The sequence below is a fragment of the Aquila chrysaetos genome, chromosome 21 (genome assembly GCF_900496995.4).
Source record: "Aquila chrysaetos chrysaetos chromosome 21, bAquChr1.4, whole genome shotgun sequence".
NCBI lineage: Eukaryota > Metazoa > Chordata > Aves > Accipitriformes > Accipitridae > Aquila > Aquila chrysaetos.
Genome location: NC_044024.1, coordinates 6644871 through 6667889, shown reverse-complemented (window position 1 = coordinate 6667889; position 23019 = coordinate 6644871). Strand labels below are relative to the sequence as shown.

At 35.7% G+C, this 23019-nt stretch overlaps 1 protein-coding gene across 6 annotated transcripts in view; it reads right to left on the bottom strand.

Moving 5' to 3' along the window:
- The window catches only part of DIAPH2 (diaphanous related formin 2), a 266541-nt gene that overhangs the window by 206328 nt on the left and 37194 nt on the right, over positions 1–23019 (bottom strand). For 5 of the 6 annotated variants that reach the window (XM_029996684.2, XM_029996680.2, XM_029996682.2 and 2 more), the window contains 12 exons: positions 21980–22119; positions 21531–21605; positions 21375–21444; positions 19896–20032; positions 18605–18713; positions 15306–15416; positions 13033–13151; positions 11923–12039; positions 10057–10175; positions 8519–8583; positions 6235–6339; positions 3071–3691 (listed from right to left, as the gene is read on the bottom strand). In XM_029996684.2, the coding sequence (XP_029852544.1) occupies positions 3071–3691; positions 6235–6339; positions 8519–8583; positions 10057–10175; positions 11923–12039; positions 13033–13151; positions 15306–15416; positions 18605–18713; positions 19896–20032; positions 21375–21444; positions 21531–21605; positions 21980–22119 (1788 nt within the window). Of the gene's footprint in view, positions 1–3070; positions 3692–6234; positions 6340–8518; positions 8584–10056; positions 10176–11922; positions 12040–13032; positions 13152–15305; positions 15417–18600; positions 18714–19895; positions 20033–21374; positions 21445–21530; positions 21606–21979; positions 22120–23019 lie in introns of all 6 variants that reach the window. The other variant, XM_029996681.2, reaches the window with a different exon arrangement.

The following is a 23019-nucleotide window of genomic DNA, read 5'->3' as shown; positions in this document are numbered from 1 at the left end:
AGTTCTTGGTACCAACACACTATTGAGATAGAATATGGTTTTCAAGGAAAGTGTCAGACACTAGCTAGTAGTACAAAGATTTAGTACCTTGACAAGTAGCAGATATCCAGTCAAACTACACTGAAGTCCAAGCTAGAGCTCAAACCAGATGACATGCAATATATGAAGGTCCTCCTTTGATTTGCCTTGATGATTTGGTGATCTATGTATTTTTTCCTACAGCAAACCTCAATACGTCTATCACATTGTATACCACTAAAAAACCGCCAACCACAAACTGCCTTTAAGATGTGATGGGTTTAGTCCTGAAAATAGATGCAATTATCTAGTACCCCAAATTTATTTCCTTTATATGGAAGAAACAGTGGCTATACTGATCAAAAAGGGATTTTAAAGCAACACATATGCAAACACACACCTGGATACTTGCATAACTTCTCTTGTCACAAAGTGACCGATTCTACTGGGAGACAAGTAATAACTAGTAACTGCTCTTACAGGTTAGTTTTGCAAATCAGACATTGTGCTTGCAGTTTACTGCTCAAGTAAATGTTTATATTTTAAGTTGTTTTGAAAAATGAAATTTGATTAAATATAACCATGTAAAGACTGTGCAGAAGCTCGCATTCACTGGAAGTAAATGGTGCCCAACCATGTCACTTGAGCAGTCCCATAGCTCCTCCCAGTGGCCAAAACCCTGCCCTAGCACATTACTAATCTGAAACAAGCAATAAACATCCCAGATTAATACCTGCAAGTACCATTATAAACACAGACACAGGCATTCTCTGAACTTACAACTACATTAGACATCATGAAACAAGAAGGTTTCCACATGAAGTAGCATGCTGTTATCTATGTTTGAAAACTGCTTTAAAACTATTCCTAATGGTTTGGATATATATGTACGCAACTTAATACAAAGCCACAATTCACATTCACCGCACCTAACAGAAAGGCGCCCTGTCTTTTCGTTTGGGTCATCACAGTTTTTCACTCTGCTTTGATACTGACCAGCAATACAAGCAACTCTCTGCAGAACTATCAATTTCAGTGAGCATTCACCCACCGATCATACTCCACATACCTCAGAGGAGTCACAGATGTCCTCTCAGACCTGCCCTCACGACACGGCCAAAAGAGAAATAACACACAGCAGTTACCTACTGCCATCTCCTGCTGTCACTACATAAATCCACTGAGCTTAGCACACATTCTCTGAAAGCTCTCATGGGAAGAATCTCTTGCTCAGCAGTGTACAACCCACAGACTTTTTTAGAAGAATTTTGTATTGGAACTAAGATAGCTTCCTGGGATACTCATCTGTCAAACATCAAATGCAACGTTCTGTCAACAAGAATCTCATTTAAAAATTCATTATAGTATACAGTATCAACTATATTTGTAAAGGAGAGGGAAGGAACATCAGCTTCACAATTCTAATAGAGCCATGACTTTAACTCAAGTTTAATATCAAACCACATACTGCTAAATCAAATGCAGTAATAATTTTACACAGAACTAAATAGCTAAAAATTCACTCTAGTAAAAATTTCTTCAATGCTTACAATAAAAACTGATGTTTAATAACACCATTGCCTTTAGAACCTTCTGATAAGTTTGCAACTGTCTTGACAGGGTAAACACCTGCCTTTCTCGGAGAAAGAAAAATGCTGTTAAAGTGTGTTTTGTAGTAAAACTATCATTGACAGGCAGGTAAGGCAATGAAAGTCAAATTTCCTTTCAAACTTCCAGAACATATCACAAGAACAAAAGAAATGTGAACACAAAATAATTAGCTTCATTTCTTAATTAGATGCTCTAATTTACAGTAAATTACTGTATTTGTTCAGAGGACTGATCTTAAAATAAGTCTTAACCTCATGTCAAGACATCTGCCCTTAAACAGAAGATTTTAGTATTATAAGTCTGTATACTTATTATCATGGTAAGTATAGAATTATTTATTTTAATTAGGAAAAATACTTTTGCTAATGCCTTCCCACCCTTCTCTTTTTAAGCTAGTCAAGTTTTTGAGTTTTCATGCAAGGTTTTTAAAACTAGAAAACCCAATGAATTGCCACCATAGCGGTTTCACTCATACTTCATTTTTAAAATAAATTCACAAAAGGCATAACCAAAGCAATCATGCACTGTTTTATTGAGAAGATACCAAAGGTAAAATTAGTGTCTGATAGCCTGATCCGCTTTCAACCTGCCCTCAAAAAGCAAGGAAAAAAAAATAATCATAAACCACATAATTCATGGCTCCCACAGCTTTACCCAGAGAAGGCAAAACTAAAGTCAGAGTTCTGCTTCGCGTTGTCTTCCAAAATTCCACGTACCCATCCATACCAAGTTTTACTGCATTTTATACCTAGAGACTCAACTAAAAGCTCTTAATACATCTCCTTTCTCAACATCCTCTCTCATTTGTCAGACACAGCTGCTTCAATTAAGCAAACAGCTGTAGTTACGCCTTGACTTGAGATCCTTCTTTGTCAACTGCCAGATTGTCAAAGTACCTAAATGGCAGTCTTCCCAACAGCCTTCCACCCAGTTGTCTACTTCAAGATTCATTCCCCGTCCTAAACGCCAGCAATACTTTAACTAACTCAACTTTTTTCTGAAAAACTAGTAACATGATTTATAAAGTAAACATTTTAATTGTTTGATAACTTAAACCTGCTTTAAACAAGACATTTTACCTTTGAAGTGCCCACTTGGCAAGTCAAATATCTATTACAGCTGAAAACATGTAGAACTTAACTCTATACAAAATCAGCCAAAATTTTGAGAGCTCTTAGCTACAGATATCCCCAGAATATGGGGTATTATGGGCTCTTGGCAGCATTAAACACTTAGAGCTTACCCCATAGAATAAGGTGTCTTTGAAAACCAATACCAATTGAATCACAATCACTGCATCGAAAATGTTTTGGATAAAGAATAGAATGAATTCCCCAAACATGAGTACTATTAACAATCTAATGTAAACCCTAGCACATTACCTCCTTCCTCCTCAAAAGCTACTTTTTATGAATGGGAATAAAAACAAACATTGTAATACCTTTGACCAGTTGATTCTCTTCATTGCGACTTCCAGCTTATACTTTTTCTTCTCCTTCATCCCATGTGGTAACGCTGGTATCACCGGAAAGGGAGCAAAAGGAACACCTCCAAGAGCTGGTGGCATTGGAGGCCCACCAAAAGGCAGCGGTGGAGGAGGTGGTGCTCCACCAGGTAGCGGAGGTGGTGGAGGTGGTGCTGCTCCACCAGGTAGCGGAGGTGGTGGAGGTGGTGCTGCTCCACCAGGCAGCGGAGGCGGCGGCGGAGGCATTGCTCCACCAGGTAGCGGAGGCGGTGGAGGAGGAGGAGGTGGTGCTGCTCCACCGGGCAGCGGAGGCGGCGGCGGAGGTATTGCTCCACCAGGTAGCGGAGGCGGTGGTGGAGGAGGAGGAGGTATTGCTCCACCAGGCAGTGGAGGTGGTGGTGGTGGAGGAGGAGGTGCTGCTCCACCAGGTAGCGGAGGTGGTGGTGGAGGAGGTATCGATCCACCAGGTAACGGAGGCGCTGGAGGAGGTATTGCTCCACCAGGTAACGGAGGCGCTGGAGGTGGTGGCGCATTCTCACTTGGTAGGGTTGGAGGTAATGGTGCTACTTCTGTCAGTTGACCTGTCAGGCCTGGACCCTGAAATATAAAAAAGAGGAACTCTTCATCGGGGTGGGGAGGAGGTTTAATATGAAGTTGAACCAACTAGGATGCCTTGTAGTCAACTATACCTCAAGAAAGTGAGAAATTCAACCATTCTCCTACTTAAATGAGAAGCAGTAACAATAGATTATACCATGTACCATAAAACTGCCAAGTAAACTGAATAACCTAGCATTTTTATAAAAACAAATTGTTTCCATTTTAAAGAAAATTTAATAGTAGCAGTAACATTTAAGTGAACAGAACAGCATTTTATTTCTTACCAATACACAAAACATTTATCCCATTTAGGATATCCTGGCAAGCTGGGGCATCAGGGATGGCAATAACCACGCTGAATTTTAACAACACTAATCTGCTGGTGGAAAACTTTCCACAGAAATCACTGAAGCAGCTATTGCAGTGCAAGAGGTTATGGGACCACAGTTGTTCATAACTATCCTGACGTCTTGTTTGGGGGGAAAAATAACCCAAAACAATCATGCTTTCTTTTAAATCTGTCTGCAGTTGTTTCTGCAGTGATAGGAAGAAAGAGCAATTGCAATATCCATTCTAATAAACTGCAGGAGGAACAACTAAGAGACACAGCAGCATGTTCAATCAGATGGGTTTCTGTAGTGATAACATGATCCCAGCCTAGTACAAATTCCTCACAGGTTTTTGTCCTTCAAGACTATCTGTAAAAAGCAGCATCAGGATCTATGCACAAACTGCCATACGACCTCATATTCCATTTCCTCTACTAACTGATTTTTGTATTACAAAATTATTATGTAATACAGGCTGTCCATTTCATCCAAATTGCATACTGTTTCCCCATGCAATTAGTTACTGTTTCTAGTTTAAAGGAAGCAAGACTGGGGGGGTTGGGGAACCAATCTGAGAAAAATCTGAGTGCATCTAAAAATAAGTGCCACAATATATTGTATGGGGAGCATAACACCAGATTAAAAAAGGCATAAATACTAGAAAGTTAATGTGTATCACTTTTAATTGTACCATTATAGTGAATGAACCATGATGCCTGGGTCATCTGAACTGTCTTAGAATCAATATAACAGGATTAATAATTAATCAGACTGAAAATAAGTTTTTGGCTTTGCACATGGCACGTGTTTCCCATGAACTACTACACGCGTTGTAATGCAACAATTGGTGAACTCATTAAAAAAGATTGTCAAATTTCAGTGTAACACTGTCTTGTAGATATTTGTAACAAATGAAGTATGAACAGAAGTGTCTGTGTGTGAAAACAGAATAAGAAGCCGTGAGACACCCCAGGTTACAAGAACAACTTGTATTGATAGCAAAGGACACAATGAATAGCAATCCCACTGTGAAATGCAGCGTAATGTGCCTACATTAAGATGCAAAGGCCAGTGCTCTGATAAGGCTATAGCACAGACAACTCGCCAGCAACAGACCAGCATCCTGAAAGCACGATAATGGCAACCAGGTTACGGCACATCATATGCTATTTTCCCTCTTATTATCCAAGCAGGAAGTGAGACCATAGGCATTAAGATAGTCACGATGAGGAAAAAAGGCAACAGGCAGACCTTGCCTAATATTGAAGGAGTAGGAAATAAGCCAGGCTGAGGCAAAAAGATCAAACCATAGTAACTGTTGGCTCCTAAGGGGTATAAAAAGCCTGTCAGAAATGCAATTCATTGTCATTAAACAAAAGAAACCCAAGAGATGTTGTGAGGGCTCAACAAGCAGCATTTCTTCTCCTCTCTGCTTCACTAGTGATCCCAGACAGATCACTTGGAGATACAGTTTTGGTGCTTGTGAGCAAAATTTATGAGGAAATCAATGCAAGTACAGTCAGCTTTGCTGAAATTAAGTATCACCTTCCACTTCCATAAGGTCTTGCATTTTTTGTTATATTTACCTATGAGACTGTATAAAGCTAGTGTAATATTCATTTTAGAAATGGCTACAGTCTGATATCCAGAATTTAAAAAAAAAAAAATTGTTGTTATCAGTTGCATGCACATGCTGAAAGGTATGCATATTGTGCACGCACAGCTATCGTGATTTCCACCTTTGCAATTCAAGTATAAAGCCTTCTAAAACAAACACTTTCTGCAAAAGATACAGAAGTAGTAATGTTAAAGCATAAACAAGTACTTGGAGAAAAAAAAAACCCAGGCTAGATTCAAACTTTTCATAGCCTAATGAAATTTTTCCTCAATAAAGCAAGTATCTGTAACAGATGTTGAATACACTACTATTTGAAAAAATGCTACCTCCATTAACTATCCATAGTAGTTTATGCTACCTTTAAAAGAAATCAATACAACTATAACATACATTTCAAACCTCTATAGAGGCAACACACTCCTGGGTAATTTCTTCTCAATTCATAAAAAATAAAATAAAATAAAATAAAATAAAATAAAATAAAATAAAATAAAATAAAATAAAATAAAATAAAATAAAATAAAATAAAATAAAATAAAATAAAATAAAATAAAATAAAAATATTCAACTGTGGAACTTACTGTGATTATTACCTGGGTTCGTAGCTGTTTGATTTCTGTTTCAAGTTCTTTGATTTTCTCTTCTCGTTTCTGAAGCTCTGCTTGTGCCTCCTGTCGAGCTGTGAACTCTTCATCAAACTGTAATGATTAACCAACACAAAAGTGTTTGTCCATTTATGTCCACACTAGATATTATACATTCAGGAATTCTTTGAACAATATCAAACTACAGCAATAGATGCACTTTTAACTTAAAAAAAAAAGGTATTTTTCCAGTATGTGTTCTTCTAGTAGCACATAATTTCTTCCATCAATAAGTCATGACACAGAACCACTCAGATCCAGCTACTGAGTAGAGCTGCAAGTTCAACAGGTTTGTTCCGCCCCAACAGAATATTGTAGACTTCTCAAACTACACTCAAGTATACACGTCATGCAGTGAGCTTAAATCTGAAGAGATGTGTGCAGCTTCAGCAGTATCATCCATAAAGCAACATAAGAAACAAAAAAGTCAGTGATCCCTTCAGTCCTCATGTCCCCGTATAAAATGGAAGTCCAGTTTACAGCATGGTTTTGAGAAATTTGCTGTATATTTTCATCCTGCTACTGTTTGCTAGGCTTAAGAGATTATTAGCATCTTTGAAAGCTTCTGTAATTCATTCTTCCACAGGACAAAGCAACTTATCACCAGTAAGAACCTGTTGACTGCCACTAACAAAGTACATTATGAAAAATAACTCTGCCAGAAAAGCATCACAACAATTTTCTTTCTATAAAGCTCAGACAGCATAGCTCCTATTAGAAATAGATCCACATTTAACACTGAAGAGAGAAAAGCTAATTACTTCATTCAACTCTTAATCTGAAATTTGTAATCATTGTGTTCAAGAACATGTACTTCCTTTTGGCCCAACAAAAGGCTTCTTAGACCAGACCAAACATCAAAATTTTGAATGCTTTTAATACACAACAACATGGTATACAAACTTTAGTACTATTGCAGCTAATATAGTACATTCAGCATTTCATATCCTTAGGCAGCATGTGATGAGCTGAGATTAACAAATTAGCCATTAACATAATCTAGGAAACAGGAATTAAAGTAACTTGAGAAAACACATGGTAGCAAGATACTTTCAGCACAAACACCAATAGTGATAAAGTAGAAGGATAAGTATCAATTTCTTTAGAAACACCCCCCAAAAATTTTATTACAAGAAATATACTGAGCTGGAATTCTTCCTACAGAAATAATTTTAGATGTCTAACCTGTCCTGTATCTAGTAATAAATGAAAACTGCCCATCACCGAAAAAGGACTTAGTTATCAAGTTCCTATTAAATTGGACTTGATGAACTTAGAGGTCTTTTCCAAACTTTATGATTCTATTTCTATATCTAAGTGATAGGATGAGAGGAAAAGGCCTCGGGTTGCGCCAGGGGAGGTTTAGATTGGATATTAGGAAGAATTTCTTCACCAAAAGGGTTGTCACGCATTGGAACAGGCTGCCTGGGGAAGTAGTTGAGTCACCATCCCTGGAGATACTTAAAAGACATGTAGATGTGGCACTTAGGGACATGGTTTAGTGGTGGAGTTGGCAGTGTTAGGTTTATGGTTGGATTTTAAGATCATCAAGTTCTTTTCCAACCTAAATGATTCTATGATTCTAAAAAAGAATTGGACCAGAACAATAAATCTGTTAGCAAAACAGGTTCCAAAATTCACTGTAAGATTCCTAAATGTGAATAATAAGGAAATAAATTACTCTCCCTCATAATGTAATAATACACCATGGGTGTTATAAGGTCATAAAGCAGTATTTCAAAGTTAGCATCTCTGTGCCTAAGGAGTTGATGCTTTTTCAAACATTGAATTACACTGCTTTTCAATATGTTTCTTCAGGTTCTAAACCAAAACTAGATGGAGAGTTATGAATATTTTCCCCCCCAATTGTTATTTTTCTTTTTTAAGCATATAGCTGCATTTAGTTAAATACCTACGTATTTCAGGACAGAATAGCAACAAGCGGAATTTTTCCATCTTGTCTTCCCATGCTGTCTACAGCAGAGGAATACAACTGAAGATATGTACAGCTAATATTACTTACCTGCTTTAAATTCAGAGCAAGCTGAAATCTGAGCCTTGCACACACACAGAAAAACCCAAAACCTGCAGAGCTATTAAATGTAAAAGGACATCCTGCCTGTGAGATACACTATTTCCCAGTTTCCACCAACTGTCTACTGTGAAACAAGCCTACTATGTTCCTGTCAGGCTTCTGTTCCATACCTCAAAAAGAGTGATGATTAGGACTTACCTTTCTGGAAAATTCTGCTGCTTTCTTTTCACTCTCTTCTACTTTCGCTTTGTCTACACATGCATCTAGAATTTAAATAAAATACCACACAGAAGTCAGGTAAAACGTATCACAGCTCTGAGGTGCCTTCCAACCATAATTACTCTATGACCCCATGAAACAAAAGCAACAGACAAAAAATACAATTAATTAGTAGGTTGCTCTGACCAAACATTTGGTGAGTTATTCTGAAGAACAAAATCTGTAAATATAAGGAAAGTGGTAAGGACACATGACCAAGGAATATAGAATCAGAGAATGGTTTGGGTTGGAAGGGACCTTAAATATCATCTTCATAGTTGTTCTCTGACGGGTCTAAGTTTGCATGCCCTTCTCCTTTATATTAATCTACAACTTTTTAAAAAAAAGGATTTTTACACTAGTATAAAGTAATAGTTACTTCTGAGGTTTCAAATCAGAAAGCCTCCTTTCCAGATTAGGAATCCAAAATCAAGCAGTACCTTATTTCAATAAAATTACTTCATAGGCAAGGAGAATTTGGACAGACTGTGAAGCACAGGTTTCTTTACTCAACAAACGTACAAAGCACTTCTATTGACTTTTCATGCAGAGTAAAACTCTTAAGCATTTTATAAGTGAGGTAAACACAAGTAACTATATATTATAGGTAGGAACTGGCATGGAGAGACAAACCAGTTATCCCTAAAACTAGTAGGTCAATGAAAACAGAAGGCAAGGTGATGTAAGATCAAGTGATCACACACCTAGAGTCATAAGTGAATAGAAAATGCAGAAATACTTCTTAGATATGGAGGATACCTTTTAGAAAGCAATTTCCTTCCCCCTGCCACCCCCACCAAAGTCAACCTGAACAACATCCTTTCTTTGCTCCTTTTGTCACATCACCAAAAAACCATCTTCCCAAATGAATATGTTCTCCAAGAGCAATTACTTCCCCCTATGAAATATTTAGTCTAGAGATGTCCCTGTATTTCAAGAATAAAGACTACCCCACCAATCTTAAGAAAAGCATAAAATGACACCTCTAAATGCTGGTAACTGCCATTTAAAATTATATAGTATTTATGCAGCTGCTTCTTTCCCACGACATGAACATCCACAGTCCCTCAATGCTTTAACTGACTATTTTACCTTACACTAACTTCAAATACTTGTAAAATATTACAGAAAATATTCTTAGAATGAACCATATAACTATTATATATTGACTAACAATTAATGCTAATGTAAATTTTGATATTTATAACAGACCTGAAATTCACAGAAATTATGAACAAGCAATTTTTGGTTATTAAGACTATTGTATTCAGATATAAATCAAGACAAATTTGGAGAAGCAAACTTCATCAGTGTCATTTTATTAAAGGCTGCAGAGTTTGTTCTGGCCTTCTCCACAAGTACACCTATTTCCAGAAAACTGAAAAAATTCACTCAGTCAACTTAAGCCTAGAGAGAAGAATACAAAGAAAAACATGCACTTCAGTAAAACAAGGTAAAATTGCTTATAGTATACAAACCAATAAGATGAGTAAAATCCACATCCATTCTTCCTCTACATTTAAAATCCGGGTCCATGCCGCTGCAGTGCAATACTATCTGTGATACGCATTCTTCTATTATCTTGTAATACTGAGGTCTAACAAAGAACATATTTTACAAGACAATAAGAACACGAACAATCATTTATGCAACATGGAGGGGGGAAAAGGGGGCAACCTTAACTCCTAATATATGAATTACACAGTTGCCAGTAAAAGGATCAATTAAAGGACTTAATTGTACTCTGGCTAATAAAGCACTGTTGTCAGTTTCTCACAAGGATGTCTGAAGAAGTGCAAGACTCCACAAAATACTGTGCACTATTCATTTATCCTTTGCCAGACAATAATCCATTAAACAAACAACACATTTATGATTTGCAATATACACTGCAAGAATTACTTAGCACAATCTCAACAGTGAATTCCATCACTCGCAACAGTACCAGTATTCAATTACTTAGAAAATGAGTTAATTATTAACTTAATTGCTTGATATACATCTCTACACAACAACATCAGGAACCTCCAAGATTAGAGGATTCTGTGCTCAAAATTATTAGTTCTTACCAGTGCAAGGTATTACATTTCAATTTCACATACCATTGAGCTCTCAGTAGGAAAACCTCAAACCTAAAGTGATGATATCCCAAACTTTCCAATTAAAATAAATATAAATATATATATATAAAAATTGGAAGATTTCTCATGTTATATTTTACTACTTAATTTTATCATCTTGCATATAAATTGTTTTTATCATCCCTTTACAACAAAAAAATTACTTCTTAAAACAAGATTTTTTATGTGGTACTTTGACACTGCTAAGACACTATGAGGTGCACGTAAAAGAAGCTTATATTTAAAAGACAAGATACAAGGCACTGTGGAAGTACTTTCAATTATTAGTTATACAACTATCAAATTCTTTGAAGTCATGAAGCTATCAAATCTGAATAAAGGAAAAAGTGCTCAACAAGTTAGATTTTGGGATAAGGGTGTTAGAATAAGGTTCAAGTCTTTGAAATAAGCATTATTATATTTAACAAGATCTTTTCAATATTAACGTTGAGCAGAAAAACAAATAACACACCAGTTACTGTCCTGGTTTCCGCTGGGATAGAGTTAATTGTTTTCCCAGTAGCTGGTATAGCGTTATGTTTTGGGTTCAGTATGAGAAGAATGTTGATAACACACTGATGTTTTCAGTTGTTGCTAAGTAGTGTTTAGACTAAAGTCCAGGATTTTTCAGCTTCTCATGCCCAGCCAGCAAGAAGGCTGGAGGGGCACAAGGAGTTGGGAGGGGACACAGCCAGGACAGCTGACCCAAACTGGCCAAGGGGGTATTCCATACCATGTGATGTCATGCCCAGTATGTAAATCAGGGGGAGATGGCCGGGAGGGATCGCTGCTCAGGAACTAACAGGGCATTGGTCGGCAGGTGATGAGCAAAGGCGTTGTGCCTCACTTGTATATTCCAATACTACTACTACTACTATTATTATTGTTGTATTATTATTATTGTTGTTGTTGTTATTGTTATTATTTTATTGTTATTATTTTATTGTTATCATTAATAGAACAGAAAAGAAGAAACTAATAAACTGTTCTTATCTCAACCCAAGAGTTTTACTTTTTTCCTTCTGATTCTCTCCCGCATCCCACTGGGTGAGGGGGAGTGAGTGAGCGGCTGTGCAGTGCTTAGTTGCTGGCTGAGGTTAAACCGTAACAGTTACAGAGCAACTATTCATGAACAATTATGAGCTACTCAGTTTACCAGGCTCTTGATTTCTATTCTTCTCCCTACCCCCACCAAAAAAATCAAAAATGAAACCTGACACTTACCGGACATAGTAATCACTCCTGATGAGAAGGAAATGTTGGAGAATTGACAAGAAGTAATTTTCCGAAGAAGTATCTTTCAACATATTATATAACAGATGAAATACTTCATTCACATCAGTGCAAACATTGTTAAGGAAATACAAGGACTTAAAAAGACAAAAAAAACCCAAACCCCAAACCAAAAAACCCCCACATCCCACACCCAAACAAACAAAAAAAAAAAACCAAAAAACAACCACTACACAAAACACCCACCCCAGACCCAGATCCCTAGATGCTGTTCATATTGTTCAAGTAAAATCTTTTAACACTCTGAACTACTATCCTTATTAGTAAATATCCTTTTTCCACTAAGATTATCCACAGAAACCACCTCCTGCTTAACAATTAAGACGTTTCATTACTACTCAGAAAAATTATACTACATACTTATTACCATAGAATCCTGTAAAAATATTTCACATAAAGCTTTCCTTTTCATTCTGAAGTAAGCCAGGCTATTGGCAAAAACACACTAGTCAATCATTTTAATTTCTTAAATAAGAATATTACCTGTCATTACCTGTTCTGTAATGCAACAACGTTATTGTTAGTGATTTTATATTCTTCTCGTTGGTTGCATCCACCTTCCTCTGCTTCTTAAGTACCAGCTACTACTCATTTAAAAACTGCAAGCAATCATTCTGAACTTAGGTAACTTTAAATTTACTGCTTTTTCATAACTAGAGAAGGCAGGAATCTTAAGTGCCTCAGAACTTACTAGAAATGTTGTTCCAACTTAGTTATCAAAACTCCTTTTTCTTCAAATTTATAATCTTCTATCGGTGTAATTTTGTAACTTCATGTATTACAAGCCAGAGTTTAGCTTAGTAAATGTGATTTATGAAAAACTAATTCAGTTCCAAATGACTTATATTTTACATGCAATTCAAGTACTAATTTTCTAAATAAGTTTTTAACAAAACACAAGCAGAAAGATATCTGCTTGAGAAAGTCCCTGACAAGATATGTAACTGTGACAAATAAACCGCACATAGAGCATTCTAACTTATATTTAATAAAGTTATTAAACGATGCAACAAGATATAACATCATTTCTATAAAGGATATTCCATTTCAGCTCTGATATCATTGAGACGATGTGACAGTTCAATTAAGTCGTCTTCTTTGTTCTCATCAAACACTTTCAGCTGAATATCAAGCTCTTCATTATCCTTATCTTTCAAGCCCTATTTTTCAAGGCATAGCATATCTTAATTTTCCCTTTTTTAAAGCAAGAATTCCCCCCCTTCAAAGATTACATAATGACAAAATGAGACATTAAACTTTGGAAGAGGACTAAGCTGTAACTCAGTCCCTGGGGTTTTTTTTATTATAATTGCACAGCCATGAAAAATTAAGGCAAAATATCAGCAAACTTAGCAGGTATGGGCTACAGAACAAATATGAAGCCTTCTAATTGAGTTGAGTTCTCTTAATGGGACAGAGTCAGCAGTTTATGCTTGTTAATGTCAGAGTTTCTTTAAAAAAATAGCCTAAGGATATTTCAAAACATTAATGAAAGTGAACTTAAGAAGCCTAAAGAAGCGTAAAGAAGATATGCTTACAACTTCTGTTATTAAGTTAATCTAGATCTTAGCAAAAAAACAGCCATAGTACATTGAGAAAAACTTACAAGAGAAGTAAAAAAAAAAAAAAAAAAAAAAAAAAAAAACCAACCAAAAAAAACCCCAAAAATTAATACTTGGAGCAGAGAAAATTTTGTTTTTCTTGTAAGAAATACTAGCAATTTCACTAATACACTTAAGAACCAAGTTTAGCTTCCTACTAGGCAAAGCACAAAAAAAGGTAACTAGCTTAAAAGCTATTAGTGTGTATGCACTCCATGCTTTAAATGAAAATTGGCCTGGAACTGTCATAACTGGATATGCACAAACTGAATGGCATCTGTGTATGTTCCCCCAAAAAGTAGAAACTCATTCTAATGTTTGAAAACCAGAGAAGGCTACTGTGAATCTGGACAGATAAGAGAAAGTAATACGGATCCTCCTCCTGACTGTTTTTTGTTCAAGAAACCCTCATTAATAAATTTCTTGAAAATTTACCCCTAAGCATAGATATGAGCATGAAGTCTTCTTAAGATGCTCTATCATTAAAAAAGTTGCTTTCTAACGCAAAAAAGCCTCCTCTACCTTGGACATTCATTCAGTGCAGAATTAATGATCTGAGCTCAATGCGTATCTTGTAACTAATACGTTACAAATAAACAAACTGCAAGATAGCATGGACTATTTTAGTTGATATTACAGCTTACATGAAATATTAATTAAACTTACTAGAGACAGAATTTCAACACCATAGCTTTTTAGGAAAGATTATCATCACTGAATATTAATTGCTTTTGAACTCATATATCTGTATGTCAGTACACTCTGTGAAGTTTTCTATCACGATTTATTACAATTCAGTTTATTTGCCACCTAACCCACCCCCAATTCTTAAGGTTTTTAAGCATTATTGATTGTGTAAACTAATTTTCAGTAGATTGAAAAAAACCTAAAAGTTCTTCAGGGCTTCCGATGTTCTACAGCAAATAAAGACAGCAGATCACATTCACGTATCTACATGATCTAAAAACCTAAATACATGCCCTAAGAAAAATTAATATACACACATCAGTAACAGTTTCAAAGCTCAGTGTGCTATAAGCTGAAGGTTTTTATTCCTGACAAATGTTGATGATTCAAAACTTCATATCTTAAAAGTTATAGCAGTATAAATTCTGTTTCAGACAAATATAAGCAGGTACTCTTTCATCTTTTGTGAGAAACTGCTGAGTAGCTTATACATATTCTTGATCATCAGAACCATCAGAATGGTTTTTTGGTTAAGAGCTATAAATCTACCCCTAAGTCACAAATATTTATACACAACTACCCATGAAGGTATTCTTCTGTGCAGCTGCATGAAGACATGCAGTCTCAAAGAGAATGAAGGAGTCGATTTGATTTTTCCTTAAAAACTCCAAATGCATTTTCAACAACAGGAACAGCACATACAAAGAAAGTAAATCCAAAATCGGTTCCACAGCCAGACTCCCATTCACCGCATGTGCTTTGAGCTCATTACACTAAATTTGACTACCCTAATTTAATTCCTAATATATTGACTTGTTTCAACTATCATTCTGGTTTACATAGCTAATGAGAACCTAAATTTTCACCCATGCAGAACGAAAGCAGATTTGGATTGCTAGTCCTTTCCAGGTCTGACCTTCCCCACCCCCAATCTTTCACAGCAGCTAGTCTCAGTAAAACAATTTGGTTGTCTTCAACAATCACTAACAGTTGACTGTGATCAACTCCTACGCAGAAATGACTTACAGGCAATATTTTCTTCAGGCCACAACGTAAAAACTCATTTCTCAAGTGTATCCTGAAATCAAGATCTTCTGGAGATGTAACAAGGGCATTGATGAGCTGCATACATGCTACCTATTATTGGAAATACAGGCAAAAACTTTTAGTATGTGAAAATAAATACTGTCTTTGAAGATTTCAGTTTAATTATAAAACCAAATGTCAAGAGATGGATATTATTTATTATACGGCACACATGCAACCCCGACCTTGCTTAGTTTAAGTGATATCAAATACTCTTGTTTTCACATTGCGAGTGCTTCTGCTATGTGAAAATTGTATCACATAAAGGATCATACATTATTTCAGAAAGTAATGCCCACAATACATTTCCACACTGCAACTCCTTCTCTTTCTCCTCAGTTTTTGCCAATTTGAAAACAACCTGTTTTTACAGTAATCAGATTTAAAAAAAAACACAGACAAAAAAAACAAACACAAAAATCCCCCCAAAATAACAACAAAAAAAAACACAAAGACACCCATACACAAAATAATTCACCTCACCAGGTGTCTTTTCTACTCCTGCACAGCACTTTTGCAAAACGTCTGAAGTCTCAGGATACTGACTAATGCTTTAATTGAACAGCTGTGCACTTTAATTGATTTACTTTAAAACAGGTAGACAATAGCATAATGCCAAAGGTGTTCATACACATTAAAAGACTAAAATGGGACTCCAGGGAAATACCAAGTTTGGTAAAAGATGTTAACTGCAAATAGAAGTAGTATTAGAGTAGAAAAATTACATAAATAAAAACCAATAGCTGCAGAGAAAAAAGTCAGATAAAAGCACCCTTCCTGTTTTAATTACATTCATTATTTAGTTTGAATGGAACACCTTATGGAGTCTTAAATTTCTATTAAAACACTCTTTCAAAGGCACTCCCTTTATATAGCTGCATCTTCCAATAATGTAGTATCATCACGCTCGCTTGAACGATTCTTGTTATTTTACTACTATGACATGACTTAACAAGCCAAAGTACATGTCCAATCTGAAATTAATAGAGAGAAGAGGTGCCATCTGCTATGATTGCTTTTGCCAGAAGAGACTCTGGCTTAATGGCTTGTACTAATACATTACAAGTAAAGAATGGTTTTGTCAGAAACAAGTTAATGAGTCTTGCAATTGTACCTTTACTGACATATAAGTGAGGTTTCGGGGAGCGGGGGGCAGGAATGTTGTGTGGTTGGTTTTGTTTGTTTTAAATCAACAAGGTCATAAAGTAGGAAACAACTTCAAAATTAATTATTCTGTAATAGCATTATTAAGATCAGAATGTCATTTATAGAAACTTATTGAACATCAGTAACTTATCAGCTCTGAAACAAGACCTACTGATGGTAAACATAGCATTAGGACAACTATAGCTGACATATATATGATTTAATAATGGAGAAGGTATCCCTTCCATGCAGGTATACCTGCCCTGCTTGCATCCTACTTTTCCATATCTTTCAGCCATAGCACCTTAGCAATACAAAATTTGACAATAAATACTGTATTACGAGAAAGAAATAAGTCAAAGTCATCCTTCAGTAGGATATTCAGCCACTTGGTCCCTATGCAAACACTTGTAGTTACTAAAAAAAGCAATTTAAAAAAGTTTGCATTCTAATAGCAACCAAAACTCGGGCTATTCAGGTGTACACAGAGAATAATAAACTCTATCCACCGACACATAAGCAGCAATGAACATGTGACATAGGACATGACTCAGTAAAGATCACTGGCACAGAAGACTGGGGTTTTTTATTATTTTATAAAAATAATTTTTTAAAGTCACTAGATTATCCCTAGAGATGCACCAGCGGCTGATGAAGGGCAGATGTCAAACACACACCAAGGAATGGACAGTTCTTGTTGACAAAAGTAGCAACGATATCCTGCTGCACACTACTAATCTCCAAAGGTACCCTGCCAAAAATGGACACACCCAATCAACATCTGTCATAGTTACTACATATCTGAATACTTATGAGGCTGCATATACTGCTGCCAAAGTCCCAGCAGTAATAAGACAGCTGCATGTATATCTTACAGATTTCTCAGCAACAGAAGAAATCTTAGCAATGGGAGAAATTATTTCTGTTTAATGTAAGAGGATGGCTGTGTTAGAGGACAGCTATGTTCAACAACATTGAGCTTTACATATCTAAACCTAGCAGTTTTACTCCCAATTTACTTCTCATATTACTAAATTATTAATGAATTATCACTGTCCTTGTGCCATGAATTTTTCAAAAAAAAGGTCAACCATTCAATTTACCAGAGATAGGCTAGAATTTAACTTAAGTTGTTATTACCCAGAAGAATGATGATGTTACCAAAATCCTTCATAGTCAAATAAAACTTTTGACTGCAGTTCCTAGAAAATTTCATTACAAAAACACCCTTCAAAATACCTAACTATATTAAGATGACCTATGCTTATCTATTTCTTCATTCAGTAATATTACAAAAAGGTGAATAATGCTGTAAGTATGCTCCTGCCGCAGGTACTTCAAACAGTAAGAGACTTGAAGTGTATGCTCAGTTAAGACATTCCAGTTGTGGTTCTAAATTCAACTCAAATACTCACTTCAAGAGCACAACACAAACTTCTTCTTTTATGAATATATCACTTCGATGGAATCAGTTCAAAGCCACAAGTACAGGAGTTTTTGTTTACTTTGGGTGCAGCAAGACTGGGGGGAAAGGGGGCGTTTAAAAAAGCAATGCAACTTAGGAGTAATTTTTCATGCTTCTTCCCTAAATGCAAAAGACATACAGGAAGCACTGCCTCCAGCTCCTTCAATTCCAACTTCCTCAGGGCTCCAGTAACAATAACTAAACACTTCACAGAGGACAGACTGAGAGTTGGATTTTTATTGGTCCATTAAACCACACAACATTCCCAGTCAAGAAGATTAAGCAGTGACAAAGATAACACAATGCTTTCACAGACTTATTACCTGAGCATTACATCTGGCATCCAAGAACAGGAATATCCCTAATTACTCTCTTTTTATTAAGGTCAAGACTTTTTAATCCTGTATGTGGGACAAGGAAGTCAGTTTCTTGGTTTCACACCGTTAATCAGAAAATCTAGTATCAGCAGGCCATTTCTCTTTATTTTTCCTCTTTTACTGAACACTGGAGTAATAGCACTAAAAGATTTCACTGGTAAATAATTTAAAGATCATGAAATAATACACAGTCTTCTAGCATTTTAGATTATTTCTGAAGTATTAATAAGCTTATAAAAAAGTAAACCCACCTGCAGTTGTAAGAATTCATGGTTTTCCAGTCCTTCAACAATCTGAGAAAAACGTTCCCTATTGTGCCTTTCAGCAGCAGTTGTTATAGCACCTAAAAGCTTGTCCAGACTAAGAAAGAGGTAAACTGTCAAAAAGCGTACCACAGTCAACTTTCTCATTTTAAAGATACTTAGCCCACTATTGACACAACTCAAGACTTCAGTGCACCAACAGAGAATCTGAATGTATTTATCTACACTTATCTATATAAAGTTGAAAATAAACCAAGAACCACATGTTAAAATATCTACAAGATTAATGTTGAATTAAAAAAAAAGTTAATAAATCTCTAAATTATTGTGACATTCAGCTAAGAAACAACCAATGAGGGGAAAAGAAGAAAAAAACACAACCTTTCAAGACTGTGCAGTAGGTACTAGCTGACGTGTTTGACATCTGGGAATTCTAATATATTGTCTTTTCAGAAATCAAGTTGGTTTTATCTATTTATTGCATACAAGACATGAAGTTTGCCATTTTTAACCTTCAGTAAACTAAGACACTCAATAATTCAAAGCAAACATCTGCTAACTGATTCTCTTTGTTTTAAAAAGCTCATGGACATGTGCTACATAAGTCCATAACTTAAACTATTCAAAACTTCAGCTATAAATGTAAACTTTTTGCCCCTGTCAAATTCGTTATGCTTAGGTAGAGGTGATATTTTAATAAAATCCATACATATATTTATATCTATAGTATTAATATTATCATCTAAACTAATGAAAAATCTTCACATGTGGTGTCAAATCAGTAATTTTCAGATATAAGTTCATCTTCCATCCTCAGGGGAGACGTCCCAATCTCAATCCTCCCCAGAATAATAGGCTCAGTAGTACCCCATGCTAACACACATTTTTCTAAATTGTCATTAAAACTGACAGCTTTCCTTGTGGCAAATAACAGTTCACAATTCCTGATCATACATAACTTAAATATTCTTTTTTCAGCAGCCATTTATGAACAGTTATGGTTCATGAAGTCTTCTCTTCTCTACAGTAAGCAATCATAGTCCTTTCAGACCTTCCACTTAAGCCACAGTTTGTAGATCTCTGCTCACTTACTTTTGTCTGGATTTAATATTGGATTAATGCATCAGAACAGGTGAAAGTCTCTTTTCATTTAAACTACGTCAAGAAAGTAAAGACTTAACGGGTTACTTTTGTTTCACTGACAAGTTTTCTCACCTGTATCCAAACTGACAACTCATGAGCATTCAAAAAAACCTTTTTGTTTCCATATTTTACTTACATATTATCCTCTCCAACAATGCAGAGAGCAGAAAGTATTTTCACTGTTTCGGTCATCATGTGGGGCTGCTTTGGATCAATTGCTCTCGATAACAGCAAGAGACTTCTTTCATCTCCTAGAATCCTGTGCAATCCATACTTAAAGAAACAAAAAGCTTACTGTGAAAAGATTGTAATTGCCTCAAATACTCATCATCATCTTTGGGCTTCAGATCCTTAGGAATCCTCACACCCCCCTGCCCCATATGAAGTTTGGCAACACTCAACTAAAACCTTCTGGCTATTATCGCTTGGGGACACAAGTCAGTCTTCCCAGTCTTACATTTGAGGCTTTCTCCTAAGGAAGTGAGTGAACTCGTAAGGAATATACTTATTTTGTAAAATCTGGTATCCACCAAAAATCAAACCAGTTTTTATTTTCTATCTATATCTGAAACGCTGTAACAGTATGAAAAATTCATTCCTTTTTTTTCCTGTAATTTTAACAGCTCCTGGCAAGTCAAAATAATATTTTCCACACAAATGACCAATAGACATTGAAATTCTTTTTTGAAACAACTATCTTTTATTTATCGTATATTCTATTTCACTTTTTGTACAGCTAAATCAAAAAACTTACACACTGGCATTTATTTAAAAGTAGCATTATTTTTCTTTTTCATTTTCATTAACTACAGGATAGTCGGTAAATCAGATATCTAATTGTCTGAAGTTACAAACTAAGTGTAGGAATAGCAGTGGGGAAGCATGTGACCATTTAAGTTTACTTTTCCCACTTCATCAGATAGGCTGTTCTGTGAGTAAGATTTTACTAAACTGACTAACAGGAGTTAAAAGTAATGTTAACGCACAGTTATATTTATTGGGGGGGTGGGGGGGTGGAATCAATCATCATAACAACACTTCAGATTTTGCTATGAATAAAGAAAAATTACAAGTTTAACACATCAGCTTCTAGAAGCAGTACTCACTTCGTGAACATGAGTAACCCATGTTAGAAACAAGTTAGATACGACTTAAACCAGACCAAAGCTTTACCCTTTACCCACTACCTACCAACTTAAAAACTGTAGCTAAAAGGATATTAAATCATACTCAATTTAAAATCGGGTGAAAAGTACATTACATTAACAAAACCAAGCATGCATTCAAATCAGATTTTAGAAAGCAATATTTTCCTTTCAACTTCACAAGCAATTAATTTCCTAATTCACTTATCTTGAATCCATACTATCGTCCTGTTTGCCAAATATTTTACTTCCAAAAATCAGTTATATTTAACAAAACTAAGACAAAATGCATATTCAGAAGGTTAACAAATGAAAACTTACACAAAGTTTACGACCCACATTTCCAAAGTCAGCTGACACTTGATATACAAGCTTTCCTTCCTTTTCTGAGATTCAACATGCTACATAGATCTTCAAGTCAACAAAAAACAAATCATGCTAGAAGTATCTGAAATTAAAATATTTCTTACTTTATTGTTCATAAATGCTTTGAGGCACTGGATAAGTTTATGTTGATTCTTCTTATCAATACTTTCTTGCCTTGAAAGGGAGGAGGAAAACAACATAAGCACGATCAATCTTCACAAGCTCCCTCACCCCTCCCTTCAAAAGATCCAAGTCCTTACTGTTTCTTGTCCAGAAGCTTTTCCAATACATCCAAGAGAAGTCCAAGACCTTCATGTCCAAAATTGTTAACCCAGCTAGAAAAAGGAAGAAAAATGCTTTTAACTATTTCTTAATCAAATGTAAAACTTGCAAAGTTATGTCTCCAATATTGCTTGTACATCTCTTCATAAATGCTACTTTAAGTCTCACTTCCCAGGTAGACCTGATCAACCATTAAGACAAATGCTTAGTACCAACAACTAGAAGTTGTTGAGAACCACTGAAAGGTGAGAAGATATTGCAGACAGTTGCAAACACTTCGCTTATCCTTTTCCAGTGTGCTGAGAACTACTTCCTCGTGCCAACAAGTATTAGCATAATTTCTCTGGTTTCAAAAAAACAACCCCACAATTTTTTATTGCTAAGCAAACCCAGCATGATGAAAACTACAGCAGAAATTATTACTCACCTGACTGGATTGCTAGTTAGAGACACTCTCAAAGACTCTAGACAATTAAGAAGCTTTTCCTCTGAAATTCCAGATCGCAATTCATGAATATATTCTTGTGAGGACAGTGTGCATTCATGCTTGCTGTTTTTCAGTCCACCCTATCACAGAAGACAGAATGCTGCTTAACATGACATTGATCATAATAGCAATTAGATGATAACATGCAAGACCAAGTTCTGCGTGAATTTTAAAATCACCATTTTCCCTGTACAACTCTTAAAGACACCTGACTTGACTTTGATTTGTCATAAATGTTTAATAGTTTAGGTTTTGCATCACAAGGGTAAACATTTTTCTGGAATCTTCTTCACTTCTTTGAGTAAAGTGCATGTAGTACATCTTGGATATAAAAATTTGATTCCATCATCCAGTTGTATTAACATGTTTAACTGCTACACACTCTCATTTAACATCTACTTCATAATACTGTAGTAGAAACAACCATAAACAGAGACATAAAAACCCCCACGCTTGTTACTAAGCTTGTCTGATCATTCCCACTGTACCTGTCTTCTGTTTTAAAAAAAGCTGTGCATTATCACTATAGACATATACTGACACTCAAATTAATTCTTCTACAAAAGGGAGGAAGAAGATAAGGCATTGAAAATGAAAAGGAGCTGGTATCCACCAACTGTTACATCAATGTTTTTAAAACCATGCAACTGCATGACTCAATGATTTCTTGCTGCACCATAATTCCATGTTTCGCCACTAATAGCGATCTCTAGAGGATCTTGTTTGCTACAAAAGAGTCATACGGAAGATTTGACAAAGAGCTCATCTCCCTATGGAAGCAGCATTACAGAAGAATAACTACCTACAAGGTATTTCAGTATTAAAAATACCTGATAATCAGTTTTTAGAACTGTAGTATTCAAAACCATGAACAATATACAAAACATTTTACCAAGCAATGCAACTAATCTTTTATACAGCTCTGACATGTTGCAGAAAAGTAGGCTTATCTCAGAAGAGTGGTTATGATTACTATGCAG